The following is a 14520-nucleotide window of genomic DNA, read 5'->3' on the forward strand; positions in this document are numbered from 1 at the left end:
AACCTGTTTTGTTTGCGTTTTCTCTGGTCATTTTCTACCATCAGATGACCTAGGAAGGTTCTTAGATTTAGAAGCTGGATATTACTGCAAATCATTCAGTAGTGTGTGTGTGTGTGTGTGTGTGTGTGTGTGTGTGTGTGTGGCATGGAGTGTGAGTATGTAGTGAGGGGAATGACTTTATCAGGCTAACACTGCAACTGAGAGCACTAAGAGTTTGGAGGAGGATCTTGATGACCTTGTCTAGAGACAGAAGGAAAGAATTAGTTGTCACAGACAACAAGACATCAGTAGCCTGACAATGCACTAGTGGGAAGTTAGAAACTCATGGAAGAATTTGAGGGACACTCCGAGAAAAAGCGAGGTTTCATGCATGCTTTTAATGGAAGTGCTCATGAGGAGAAAGCAGGAGGATCTCTAGTTCAAGAGCAGACCGGGCTATATGGTAAAATTTTATTAGAAAAATGATAGCAGCTTTGGCATTTGATGCTTGAAGGATAGAAGGAATGAGTGAAAGGAAGAGTCGAGATTTATTAGCAGGTTTCCTCATGCTTAGCTTTTGAAGTTATGTACAAGGAGGCATGGCTGTGATTAAAATGAAATCATTTAGGGTTTGGTTCTGAATACAATATTCATCAGATTATTGCCGATATGAATTTAGGACTCAGTTAAATGGAGCCGCAATAAAGGAGGTTTTCTGGCCAAACATCAGAGAAGAGAGAAGGCTTGTGAGGGCTGGGGAAGCCGTGAGACAGGTAGATGAATTAGAGTCCAAGATGAGTAAGTAAAATAGCATCCCAGAATGGTTGACAGAAAATGGAGTGGGAAGCTATGCAGGGTTTTGGGAAATGCTAAGGGTAGTAGCATCGTTAAGAGAAGCAGCAAATAGGACACTATGCAAAAGATACTTATTAGGCTGTCAAAAAAGCAGCATCACCAGGGGCTTCCTGTGCAGAAAGGTCTTCAAATAGTCTCCGAGTCAGCCAACATTTTATGGAATCCTTCATGAAAAAACAATCATCCCAGTATCCTAATCCAGATTGTATCTTCTAACCTTTCCAAATTTCTGAATGGAAAACTGCAACAAGGAACCATCTTTCTCATACAGGAGGTGTGTGTGTGTGTGTGTGTGTGTGTGTGTGTGTGTGTGTGTGTGTGTGTGTGTGTGTGTGTTAAAGGTTCTTTATTTAAATTTAGCTACGTAATTCACAGACAAATATTTGGTTAGCATGAAGAATGTTTTCATTAAATGAACATGGGAATTCCAATTTACCAACTAGAATCGTTCTTTTATTTCCAATGAAGCCAAATATGGTAAATGTTTGAAATTAAATTCTGCCATATAGAAACCCAAAATATGAAATACTGACATATTTAAATCGTTAATGAAAAGCTTGTTTTGATTTGAATGTGTCTACTTGTCTGTGTGTATGCCACATGCTTGCAGGTACAAACAAAGGCCAGAAGATGCTGTAAGATTTCATGGAGCTGGGGTTACACTGAGCCACCTAATGAGAGTGCTGGGAACGAAACTCAAATCTCCTTGCAAGAGCACCACATGCTATTTGCTGCTGAGCCATCGCTCCAGCCCATAAAATGTTTCTTTACTTTTATTTTGTCAGTATCGGTTGTGTGCACAGAGAAACCTGCAATCAAAATGTGTTATTCCAATGAAAGAAAACATTGGAAGATGATAAAAAAATACTGCAAATATGTTGGAGAAAAAAATGAAAACCAATCCTGAAATTATTTCTTGCTTGCTTGGCTTGATAGTGTACAATTCACTTGAGCCCAGAGTGTTGGTGTGAACTGCTTTCAAAGTTGTGCTATATTTTGAAACAGAATTCTGCTTGGAGTTCTTATAAGTCTTCCTGAATCTAAAATTCTTACTAAAATAATTGCTTCCTCATAATTTGCCTACGTTATTGAAGTGCTAGAAAAAATAAAAAATGATCAATGTTGGTTAGATTATAAATGAAAGCAGTATGAGCTAGAACCCTGGTGCGTATGTGTTATCACACAGGAAGGATATGAGGTCACTAAAGCAGATGTTTTAATGTAAAATAGAGGAATAAATTGATTGTTTTGTTTCAATTTATTTTTTTTAATTTATTATTTATTTATTTGTGTGTGTGTGTGTGTGTGTGTGTGTGTGTGTGTGTGTAAGCTTGTCTGTATGCATGTCACATGCTCGCAGGTCACCACAGAAACCGAGAGTGAGCATCTGCAGTTGTGAGCCACCTGATGTATGTGCTGGGGACCACACTTGAGTCTTTGCAAGAGCAGCAAGTGCTCTTAACTGCTGAGCCTTTTTACAGCCCAATAATTTTACTTCATTTTTAATTATGCGACTGTAGGCCTCTGTGTACCTGTGAGTGCAGTGCTCTAAAGGAGCGGAATGGCGCATCGGACTCCCCTGGAGCTGAGGTTGCAAGGGGTTGTGAGTTGTCCAGTGTCGATGCTGGAAACTGAACTTGGGTTTTTTGCAAGGGGTGTGTGGTTTTAACTGCTTGGTCATTTCTTGAGAGTCAGGAGAGAGAGAGAGAGAGAGAGAGAGAGGGAGGGAGGGAGGGAGGGAGGGAGGGAGGAGGGAGGGAGGAGGGGGAGGGAGGAGAGAGGAGAGAGAGAGAGAGAGAGAGAGAGAGAGAGAGAGAGAGAGAGAGAGATTTATTTTTTGCTAACGGACAAAATCTGAGCTTTGAAGAGATATTTGTTCCATGAAGAGAACTCTACTAGTGATTCAAGAGCTTTGCGATTTCAGGAGCCTAGTTTAATGAAATCTTACTTTTTAAATTTTATTTTCTTTGGATATTTTATGTATTTACATTTCAAATGTTATCCAATTTTTCCCCTCTCTCATACCCCATCACCCTTCTCCCTGCTTCTATGAAGATGCTCTCACCCCCTCCCACACCTTCCACCCATTCCCACCTCAATGCCCTGGCATTCCTCTACACTGGGGAAACGAGCTTCACAGGAAGTCCTTTTTTTAAATCTTATTTTTTTTAAAAAAAAAATGTTATTGTTGGTACTCCTGTCTTTGCTTGGTGTATTTTATCTCCTATTTTTGACAACGTGTTTTTTAAGAACTTTATTCTGGCAAGTCTATATATTGTAGGCACATCTGATATTTAGCAACACCCGCCAGTCAAAGACAGAGTAATGCCAAAGCTGGCTGGGGCCCTTGGCTATACCTTAGCCTTTGCTAGGGCAGTGGTTTGAGAACAGGTGGGTGTGGCTTCCAAGGGCTGTGAAGATGGCACCAGGACAGAGATTCATGAGTAGGAAGAAAGCAAACACTAGGTACAAGCCCGAGGGTCAGATGAAAAGAGGAGTTAGGCAGCACAAACTGGAAGACACATCCAGGAACAAGGAGATTGATAGGAATGGAGGGCGATGGCATCTGGACTGCAAAGAAGACGTCAGTATGTCTGCCAAATGGTGGGAAAGCAGCCTGCCAGGCAAGTCATGAGCTACAAATACTGCGAGGGAATGTGGTGAATTGACTCAGGGACCATGCTGGGCTGTGAGAAGACTAGGCCAGGATGAACACAGGAGGCTCTGCAGTGCAGGTAGCCACACACTGAAGAACCAGTTCCACGCTTTGAGACGAACCATGGGTATAAAAGGCATCCAATGCTGTGCTTTCCACCTAATCTTTGATGCCCTGTCTCAGAAAGCTCTCTATCCACAATAACAACATCTGGCTTTTATCGCTGCTTAATGGTGGTGTCTGTGCAGAAAATGCCCTTCCTTATTCAGTGAGCCCTTTACTAAAGCTATATCCAGTGTCACGGAGGTTTATAAAATCCATAGAGATTTCATTTTTAAAATGTCTGTTAGAAGGGCTGAAGAGACAGGCCAACAGGAGCTGTGTAAAAGGGGGACTGGGAGAAGAGGGAACCGATATTGGGATACAAAGTGAATAAATAAAATTATTAACATGTACTGTTCTTTCAAGGACCTGAGGTTGGTTCCTAATACCTGCATTAGGAGTCTCACAAACACCTGTAACGTTAGCTGCAGAGACCCAATATCCTCTTCTGCCTTCTGTGGGTTATACATGCACATGGACATAACCTTACTCAGACACTCAGCTCGAAATATACACATGTACATGCACATGCAGGCGAAATACACACACACACACACACACACACACACACACACACACAAAACATACCATCAGTTCTAATATCTTCAAAAAATAGAGTCTGGTAGACTAAGACTGTTAGAATAAATATAAAACTCCATCAAAGCTTTTTCAGAATGAAATGCTTGATATTTATTGTAGGCCTATTTAGGATAAATGTATAAAAATTACTGTATTATATTACACTATATTATATTAAGAAGATCTCACAGCATCGAATGTGGATAATGTGACTAAGCCTGGGAATTTGCTGTAGGCTGGAATTTGCTGATTATATCCAATCAGCAAAAGAGAAGGTGGTGGTGGCTATAGATCACTGTTGGAGTAATTGAGCCACAGATTACGCAGGCACTTGAATAAATCGGAAAAGATGAAGAAAGCCTATCAGTTTCACTTGGGGCATAATCAGGGAAGGACACTTAAGAATAGCACAGCTGTAATTTTAACATGAAAATTTTATGTTTATTTAATAAGGGAAGAGTCATGGTGGACTGATCGGGCATGAATTACATATCTGTTTTCTTTCCAGAGAAATGTACGTTGCTAGTAAGAGCACCAGTGGAAGGGGAAGCCCTGGGTCCTGCTAATACTGAACCCCCAGCGAACTAGACTTTTGGGGGGAGGGCGGCAATGGGGGAGGGTGGGAGGGGAACACCCATAAGGAAGGGGGAGGGGGGGGATGTTTGCCCGAAACCGGAAAGGAATAACACTCAAAATGTACATAAGAAATACTCAAGTTAATAAAAAAAAAAAAGAAATCACATGAATTGTTAAAAAAAAAAAGAAATGTACGTTGCATTCTATTCTGAATTATAAAGAAAATTAAAAATATATATAATCCTGATCCCAGGAGACCAGCAAGGGAGAAAATATAACACATCCGCACTGTAAAGTGTACATATTGCATTCATAGGCAGATGTTATTTTTCCTAGATTGCATCCTATTTGGTCTATGGGGCTGGATGGAAGGACTACATGATAAACTGTTCTGCAGTATTTTATAGTGTCACTGACAACCTGGTTTTTTCCCCTCTGAAGTCATTTTCTTTTTCTCATAAATATATTTGTATTTATTCTTTGAGAATGGTACATGTGTACAGTGTTATTTGATCATATTTATTCCGCACCTGTCAAAATCTTCCCAAATTTCCCCTCTTGATTCCGTGTTCTATTATTTTGTTTGAGTCCCGTTTGTGCTGTGCATGGGTGTAGGACCTTCCACCGGAGCATGGGCATTGTACATGGGCTGTACCCTGGAGAAACATGCTGCGCCCCCATCTAGCAGCCATCAACTGACAATAGATCCTTACCAGGGTGTGAGGTTTGTAAGCCCCTCACCCTAAGCCATCTCCTTGATATGTAGCGTAAAACAATGAAGTTCAATAAGTTGTAAGGAAAACTGCATAGCACCATGCTGTTAGATTTGGGCTCTAACCATTACAGCGTTTTAGATGTTAGCCCCATTTTCCATTTCTATTTTGGAATGCTCAATAGTAGATGAATGGTTTATCTTGGAGATCATAGCATGTTCTTGTAATGACTCCCATGACAACCTCTAAATTTAGTAATTTAAAGATTTTATTTTCCTGGCACGTGTATTATATTGAATATCAGATTAAGAAGAGATCATTAGAAGTCACGTGGTTCAATTATCTTTTGAGATCCTTAACTGCTTTGCAAGATCCGGAGTAGGTAACCAGAATATTTTCAAATATCTGCAGTGACAGGTATTTTCTAAATCCGTTCAGCGACTGCTTATTGATAATCAATCTACCCCTATCTTTTTTATTGTTTTTGTGAATGTCAGCAAATAGGCAGATATCCTAAGTGATCTTTTCTTCTACTGTCTTCCTTTTCTAGAATATATTCATACCTCTCTCTGAATCAAATCCCCGAACAACTTTGATCATATAACTACCTTGCTCAGAAGCTTTGGTCATTCGCTGTGGCCTACAGGATAAACCAGAGCTCATTAACTTGAAGTGACCTGGCCCTGACAGATGTCTGCATTTGGTTTCACCCATCTGAGCCTCCCAGGCTCCTCTTTGAGCTTAGTCAAGTTACCCACATTCGATGCTGTGAGATCTTCTTTCTTGTTTGTCAGCGTCTTGCTCCTGTTAATTCGCTCACCTCCATACTCTACTGTCCTTCCCGTCTTATTTGGAGAGCATCTCCCATTCTGCTATGTCATAATTCACTACAGACCCTTGCCCACACTCTGAGGTCCTGCCTCTTCAATCACTCAGGCTGCACATTTTCAGCCTCATTGATTTTGTGATTAATCATAAGCTAACCCGATGAGTTTTCATGCGGTTCTATTGAATTATAATAAATCTTTTGTATTGATGTTTAATTCTTCACATTTTTAAACTTGGCTTCCTTCCACATTAATTTTATGGGATGACTTGATGTAAAGCAGATGGTCCTCTGACTGTATTCAACCAAACTCTAGGGATTCCTGGAAACACAGTGGGGAAGGGAGGGGCACTGAGACTTGGGTATCTCCAGCTGCAGCCAAAACATCTCTGCTCTGATCCTTTTAGATTTTCTATTGAGCTTCTGCCTCTGATCATTTTCAAGGGAAATGTGAAGGCTAAATATATTTGAGAGCAAGGATGTGGAGGAAAGGGATGCAGATTTGCGTGAAGCGACGTGTACCTGGCATGTCTTTTGGCCACCTTTAGTGACTCAAGTTTAAGGTTAAAATATGGGGATGAAAAGGTGGTTCAGTGGGTGAGAATTTGTCCTCCTCTTGACGAGGCTGAGTTCTGTGGCCATAGCCATTTCAAATGACTCACTACCTCCTGTAGCTTCATTTCCAGATGATCCTGTATTTTCTTCTTGACTTTGGGTATATGTGGTTACAAATACACACAAACAAACACACATACACACACACACACACACACACAAATTAAAAGTTTAATTAAACTTTTAAAGATACAAGGTAAAATCTGGGCTCACATGGGCTGTAAAAGCCTCTGACTTGCATCGCCATCTTTATAATAGAGACACTTTATAAGTATAAAAGTGTCCACTAAAAGTATGTTCCCAATTCTGTGGCCAAGTAGCTTGCTGGCTTCCGTGGTGGAATGTTTCACATATGGCTCATTATTTCTATGATAATTAAATATGAAGCAAGGAAATTTTATTGCACTTTTTCTCTTGATCTACACACCACAGAACACATTCATTTGTCTTTTATTTCTGTTTTCTATCTCTTGAGAAATCATTGGACTAGTGGGGTTTTGTTTTTGTTTTTGTTTTTGTTTTTTTTGCATTCCTTAAAACATTTAACAATACTAACTCCAGAAACTACAGATTTGATTTTTAGAAAAAAGTGTCAGATGTACAAGAGTAAGATGCATGATGGCCAGATGGCAGGATGGCTGAGATTGGAAAGGTGTTTGCTGCCAAGACTGACAGTGTCAGTTCAGTCTTGGGACCCACCGGACGGAAGTAAAGTCATCTACCATAAGTAGTCTTCTAAACTCCACATCTGCACACACACACACACACACACACACACACACACACACACACACACACCTGTGTTCACATGTACGTGCATACACAGTCACATGCATGAACGTGTACACACTGTGAAGCACAGCGTGACATTAGCTCGGTGTTAGTAAGAACATACTGTTTCACGTACTCCTATTTACCAAGTACTCTTTCCTAAGCTGGGAGTCTCCGTAAATATGGCTAACAAGCGTCAGTGTTTGTTCTCAAGAGTCCACTTCTTTAAAGACACTGTCTACAGAAGAATTCAACCTGAAAAGTGGAAGAACTTAAAGGCAGTCCAAATCCGGCTAGCTCTCTTTAAACAGAAGCCAGAGGGAAATGGGTTAGTGTGTGGGCTTGAACTTATTTCAGTGGTGCAGGTTCACCACAGACTGAAGTTCACAGAGGAACAACTCAGACTTCTGATAACTCAAGCGTGGACTCAGAATTCTTCCATTCCTCTTTACCTTCATATTTTAGAAAACAAATAGGCAGAGTATATTGTATTAAAATATTTTTAATAAAAGAAAAGTAGAAAATCAAAAGAAATATTATGGTTAGAAAAGAAAACAGACAGGGCAGGAAGCCTTACAAATACAAAGAGATAGTAAACTACCCAGTCGGGTAGGATGGCTACCGGCTGTTATATGTGGTTGCTACAGCAAATGTGATCCTTCTGTGTCATAGCAAGGATGAGAGGTTATATGTGCTAATGCTCTTCCTGGTGTGTGTGTGTGTGTGTGTGTGTGTGTGTGTGTGTGTGTGTGTGTGTGTGTGTGTTGCTGAGGCAAGGTCTTTCACTGAACATGGAGCAGGACTTACTAGACTGACTGGATAGTAAGCTCTAGGGAGAGGTCCTGTTGTTTCCATTACTTAGTAGTGAGGATGCAGCACTGTGCCGCAGTACCTGGCACTTACAGGGGCGCTGGGATTCAGGTCCTTATAGTCATGCAGAAAGCACCTCACCCATTGAGCCATCTCCCAAGCTCCAAAGTAGGAGTTTTCCATGATGACAGGACTTGATATTATGGAGAATGGCTTCTGCTCCATGGTCTGGAAATTGTTGAATTGCCTACCAGGAATATTTAGAAAACCATAAGCCGTGGGTTCTTTTAGCACTTTCTCCTGAGACAATTATCTGAGAAGTATGGATGCATGGCCCAAATCCGTCTGTTGTTTACAAAAAAAAAAAAAAAAGAAAGAAAAAAATCAGCTTCTATGAGGCAATTCAGCCATTGATCTACCACATTACTTCATCAAGAAACAGAGGGAAGTATTGATGCCATACCCTGGAAGAGAATTTTTCAAATCAGTGTTTCCCTCTTAAATTGTGTCTAGTTCCATCCAACACTTTGGAAGGAAGATTTTCATTTTCAAAGCTATATACATGGTGGTATTTCCAGATGTTTTCTGGCAGAGATAATCTCGTGATGGAATATAACTGGCTGCTCTAGTTTAACAAAATAGAAAGAATATATTTTGCAGATACACCTAATTGGAATGATGCTGTTTGAGGGAGGATGTGCCGCTCTCTGTATGAGAGACTGCTTTCCAATCAAACCATACTATGAAGGGACAGGAGCTTCCATAATTCTCAGGGACCCTGCATCTTCAGAGGTGACAAGTGTCCAGTGCCGTGATCTTTATCCAGCTCTAGGCTATCAACACTTGTTACCAGAAAGTTATATGCATGAGGGACATGGACAAGGATAGCAGAAAGTCTTTGTACAAAAAACCTATAAAGTCTATAGGAACGGTAGCGATAAAGCCTCAGTGTTGACGAAAAGATCTGTGCTTGGACCCTGGCAGTAGAAATAAGACCTAACCAGGCAGCTGACTATTGGTGAACCTCCATCAACTGATTTCCAACAGCTGTGAGCACCCAGGGAGGACAACACAAAGAGGCTAGTGAGGGGCTTGACACGTAAGGTCTGCACTATCCCATCAGCCTTTCTTTTGTGTAACTACATGGTTTCTATATTGGGTTTATTTAGGAGAGACTAGCTGGACTTTTCTTTTTTCTTATTTTTTTTCCAAAAAAAAAAAAAAAAAAAATCAAGCCCAGACAGGACAGAAGTTTGTCACCGTTAGTCTCTGACCGCACTTTCAAGTGATGAACATTGTTTATCGGCAGTGGCCATCTCAGTGCAGTAAGTCACCAATGAAGATATTTTGAAGTCACCAGCTCTCTTGCTTTGCTAATAGCCAGCTAAGTATCTGAAGTGAACAGAGACCTTCACAAAAGGAGTACCTGTGCTTCTCTGGGAAATAGTTTTCTCAGGTCATTTCTTGTCACTATTACTTCAGTGGAGATCAGTGTGAAGAGTAAGTAATCTATGTCTGTCCTCCCAGTTTACTTATATACCTCTTGTTTTTTCTTTTTTATTAACTTGGGTATTTCTTATTTACATTTCGATTGTTATTTCCTTTCCCGGTTTCCGGGCCAACATCCCCCTACCCCCTCCCCCTCCCCTTCTATATGGATGTTCCCCTCCCCATCCTCCCCCCATTACCGCCCTTCCCCCCAACAATCACGTTCACTGGGGGTTCAGTCTTAGCAGGACCAAGGGCTTCCCCTTCAACTGGTGCTCTTACTAGGATATTCATTGCTACCTATGAGGTCAGAGTCAAGGGTCAGTCCATGTATAGTCTTTAGGTAGTGACTTAGTCCCTGGAAGCTCTGGTTGCTTGGCATTGTTGTTTATATGGGGTCTCAAGCCCCTTCAAGCTCTTCCAGTTCTTTCTCTGATTCCTTCAACGGGGGTCCTGTTCTCAGTTCAGTGGTTTAATGATGGCATTCGCCTCTGTATTTGCTGTATTCTGGCTGTGTCTCTCAGGAGCGATCTACATCCGGTTCCTGTCGGCCTGCACTTCTTTGCTTCATCCATCTTATCTAGTTTGGTGGCTGTATATGCATGGGCCACATGTGGGGCAGGCTCTGAATGGGTGTTCCTTCTGCCTCTGTTCTAAACTTTGCCTCCCTATTCCCTGCCAAAGGTATTCTTGTTCCCCTTTTAAAGAAGGAGTGAAGCATTCGCATTTTGGTCATCCTTCTTGAGTTTCATGTGTTCTGTGCATCTAGGGTAATTCAAGCATTTGGGCTAATATCCACTTATCAATGAGTGCATACCATATGTGTTTTTCTGTGATTGGGTTACCTCACTCAGGATGATATTTTCCAGTTCCATCTATTTGCCTATGAATTTCATAAAGTCGTTGTTTTTGATAGCTGAGTGTGTAGATGTACCACATTTTCTGTATCCATTGTTGAAGGGCATCTGGATTCTTTCCAGCTTATATACCTCTTATTAGAGAATGCATTTTGCATTATTCATTTACAAATTACAAAAGCGAGTAAAATACCTTCTTTAGTTTTACTTTGGTTGGGTCTCACATTGTTCGGAAGATTAAGTATTAGTGCATTTAAAATTAAGTTTAGCAACTATGTAAGTTTATCGATAGATGGTATCATGCAATTTTAGGGTAGTGTTCTCCTAAACCTTGAACCCATATCTCCACTGAGCAATGAGTCTATTGTAAAACTCCTAGTTATTTATGCAGTTCATGTAAATGCCCTGTTCATCTAACACTGCTTTTAAATAAAATGTAGAGGTCTGAGTGTTAACTCAGCAATTAAGAGTGTGTATGGTATGTGGAGATTGCCTGAGTTTTGGTCCCAGCCCCCACACTGCCACACATAATAGCTAGTAGCTTCAGCTCCAGGGCATCTGATGTCCTGTATGCCCTCTGCAGGCAATGCATGCATGCACGTACCATACACACACACGTGCACACACACGCACACACACACATGCACACTTTTTGTTTATTCAGATTTTAAATATAAATTGCATTATTTGAGACATAAATGAAGAAGTCTAGAGATTGTTTTCCAAAGTCGATTACTTTGTTATGTGGCATTTATAAAAATAAACACCCATTGAGTGTTGGTAATGCAATTTTCAGTTTAGTATGAACACCGTACCCACGCCCCTGAGAATGAGAGTGTGGAAGTCAGCTACCACAACCTCACGTGGTTCTCTCTTTAAGCTTGTACCATTGTGTTATATTATTCTTTGTTCTCTGTGAAGTTCAATATGCAATTTTTAGGGGAGAACCATAGTTCACTTGATTTATGTGTGTTAGATAGTATAAAGTTTTCATGCCAATCTAAAAGATCTTATAATTGGACTTGGAAAATTATACATTCATGTTTTTATTACCTATCACCCATGACAGGCTTCAGAGTTTTTCATGCCTCCTTCATTTATTGAAACAATGACAGTATTATAAAATTTCAAAGTATTAGTTATACAAAACTTACTTATGATTTATGAACACACATATGGTTAAAATTCATATTTTTATCACCTAAGATTCAGATATGATTCTCATGTATACATGGAATTTGGTGAAATTTTACAATGCTAGTAGTAATTTGGAACTGTGTAACTCTTGAGAGACTAGTACAGTTTGTGTCAGGCTTGGGACTGAAGGATGACGTACTAGTTAAGCATATTTGTTTTTGCAGAGGCCGTGAGAACAATTGTTAGCATTCAAGTCAGGAAGCTCATAGCTCCAGTGCCAGGAGATTTTATTATGACAGATATTCACTCAAGCTACACATATACAGGTAAATAAAAATAAAATCTAAATAAAATAATAAAAATGATCTGGCTAGAAAAGTGGTGTGCTAGCTAATTGTATGTCAACTTGATATAAGCATTTGGGAAGAAGTACCCTTCATTGAGTAAATGCTCCCACCAGACTGTCCTATGGGCAAGCCTGTCTTGCACTTTCTTGATTAGTGATTGACATGGATAGGCATGGACTCATCCCAAAGTGGACCCTTGTCACCCCTGGGCAAGGGGTCCTTGCTGTAAGAAAGCAAGCTGAACAGTTCTGAGAAACAAGCCGGTAAGCAGCATTGCTTCTTGGCTTCCGTATCTGCATCATCTCCTGCCCCTAGTTTCCTGCTCTGTTTGAATGAGTTCCTTCCCTGACTCCCTTCAGTGATGCATTTTGATGAGGAACTGTAATCGAAAATAAACTCTCTTCTTCCCAAGTTGCTTTTAATCATGCTGTTTAGCATAGCAATAGAAGCCCTAACTAAGACAAATGACAAAGAAGATCATGGAAAACCTCATTAATGTATGCTATTAATATGTGGTATAAATAATAAGTAATTAACAATTAAGGAAGATAACAATGTTATTTGCAGAAAATGTATCTTTATTAATTCTAAATTGTTACAGAGAATGTATGTTTTATTTTAAAATACTGATTACTTTGGAGGTTTAAAGTAAAGTATTTTCCTCCCCATGTAATCACCCAATTCACTTAGGTCACATGTGCAGCGGGAAGTGGCATTTAAAGGTGTCACCTGCTCAGGAGGGCTTATAATGTGTTTATGGCAATTTTGCTTCATGCCATCACTCAAAGCTGGATACGTTTGCTGTTTTAAAGGACGGTTTCTATGTTTCTGACGGTGATTATGTTCTTTTCTACTAATACTATTTTCTTTTAAATATTTGTTTTTCCATTTAGTTAAGTGTAAACACGTGTGTCTATATGCACACAAGTGCAGTACACATTGTTACGCACTGAGCTATCTCCAGACTCCTAATATGTTTACGTGATAAATTTCCACATATTCAGTTGTTTGGATGGTTCAACTCAACTGTTGACTTAACTGCATTTGGAATCACTTAGAAAATACACCCCTGGACACTCAGTTAGGATTTTTTTTTCTGTCAAAGAGTTTTAAGTGAGGAAGAAAGACCAAGCCTGTATGTGGGTAGCACTTAGAGTCTCAGATTGAGTAAGAAGAGAAAAAGGAGGAGGGAGCAGAGTCCAGCATCCTTTATCTGCTTCCAGACCGCAGATGCAAGTGATTATCTTGGTGGTTTGACTAGAAATGGTCCCCACAGACTCAGCTGTTCGAATGTTAGGCCAGTAGGGAATTGATGCTATTAGGAGGTACAACCTTGTTGGAATAGGTGCGGCATTGTTGGAGGAAGTGTGCCACTGTGAGAGCAGGCTTTGACTTTTCACATCTTCAAGCTCCTCCCACTTGGCTTGCAGTCTCCTTTGGCAGCCTACAATTCAAGATGTAAAGCCTCCAGCTCCTTTTCCAGCGCCATGTCTGCCTTCATGCTGTCCTGCGTCCCACCACGAGGACAATGGACTGAACCTCTGAAACCGTAAGCCAGCCTCAGTTAAGTGTTTTCCTGTAGGAGAGTTGCTGAGGTCTTCACAGCAATAAAACCAGAACGAAGACAGCAAACTCAAGTTCCTGGCTGTGACCCAGGAGTCCAGATTAAACTTTCCTTAAGTTCAGGTGTTTTGTGACAGCAAAGAGGAAAGTAACTAGTGGAATAAATGTTAAATGAATATTTGAAAGACTACACAGTACATATGTGTCACCACCTTCAGTGATGGGTCATCTTCCCTTCCCGGTGTGCCATGTGGAATGTCTTGTGTGGAACAGTGAGCACTGTGTCCAGCCTTTGAATAACAGCTAATAACTGCTAACCATAGGCTCTTCCAGAGTTGTGCAGTAACTTTTTACTAGCTCCAGGATGGAAGTGAATAACTGATTAATTATTTTGTGTTTCTGTCTCCTGTTTAAATTTCCTTTTTTCTCTTTTCTCATTAACATGTATAATTTCATTATCTTTTTTCAAAACATCATTGCTAGTTTTATAAGATTCAACAATATCTTTTCCAGTGGATAGCCTGCCATTGTATACTTTAAGTTATTTTGACCCTCCTATTTACAAGATATTTCACTATTTTTTCTTTATTTATTTGTCTTCTGGTATAGGAATATTAATTACTCTGAAGTTTTCATGTTTTTTACA

General features: G+C 40.2%; 1 protein-coding gene across 1 annotated transcript in view; it reads left to right on the top strand.

The window, feature by feature from the left end:
* The window catches only part of Ctnna2 (catenin alpha 2), a 1084017-nt gene that overhangs the window by 48397 nt on the left and 1021100 nt on the right, over positions 1 to 14520 (top strand). The window contains exon 2 of the mRNA XM_032906324.1: positions 12189 to 12290. Within this exon, the coding sequence (XP_032762215.1) occupies positions 12257 to 12290 (34 nt within the window). The 5' untranslated portion in view covers positions 12189 to 12256. The remainder of the gene's footprint in view (positions 1 to 12188; positions 12291 to 14520) is intronic.

Source organism: Rattus rattus, chromosome 6, assembly GCF_011064425.1.
Source record: "Rattus rattus isolate New Zealand chromosome 6, Rrattus_CSIRO_v1, whole genome shotgun sequence".
Taxonomy (NCBI): Eukaryota; Metazoa; Chordata; class Mammalia; order Rodentia; family Muridae; genus Rattus; species Rattus rattus.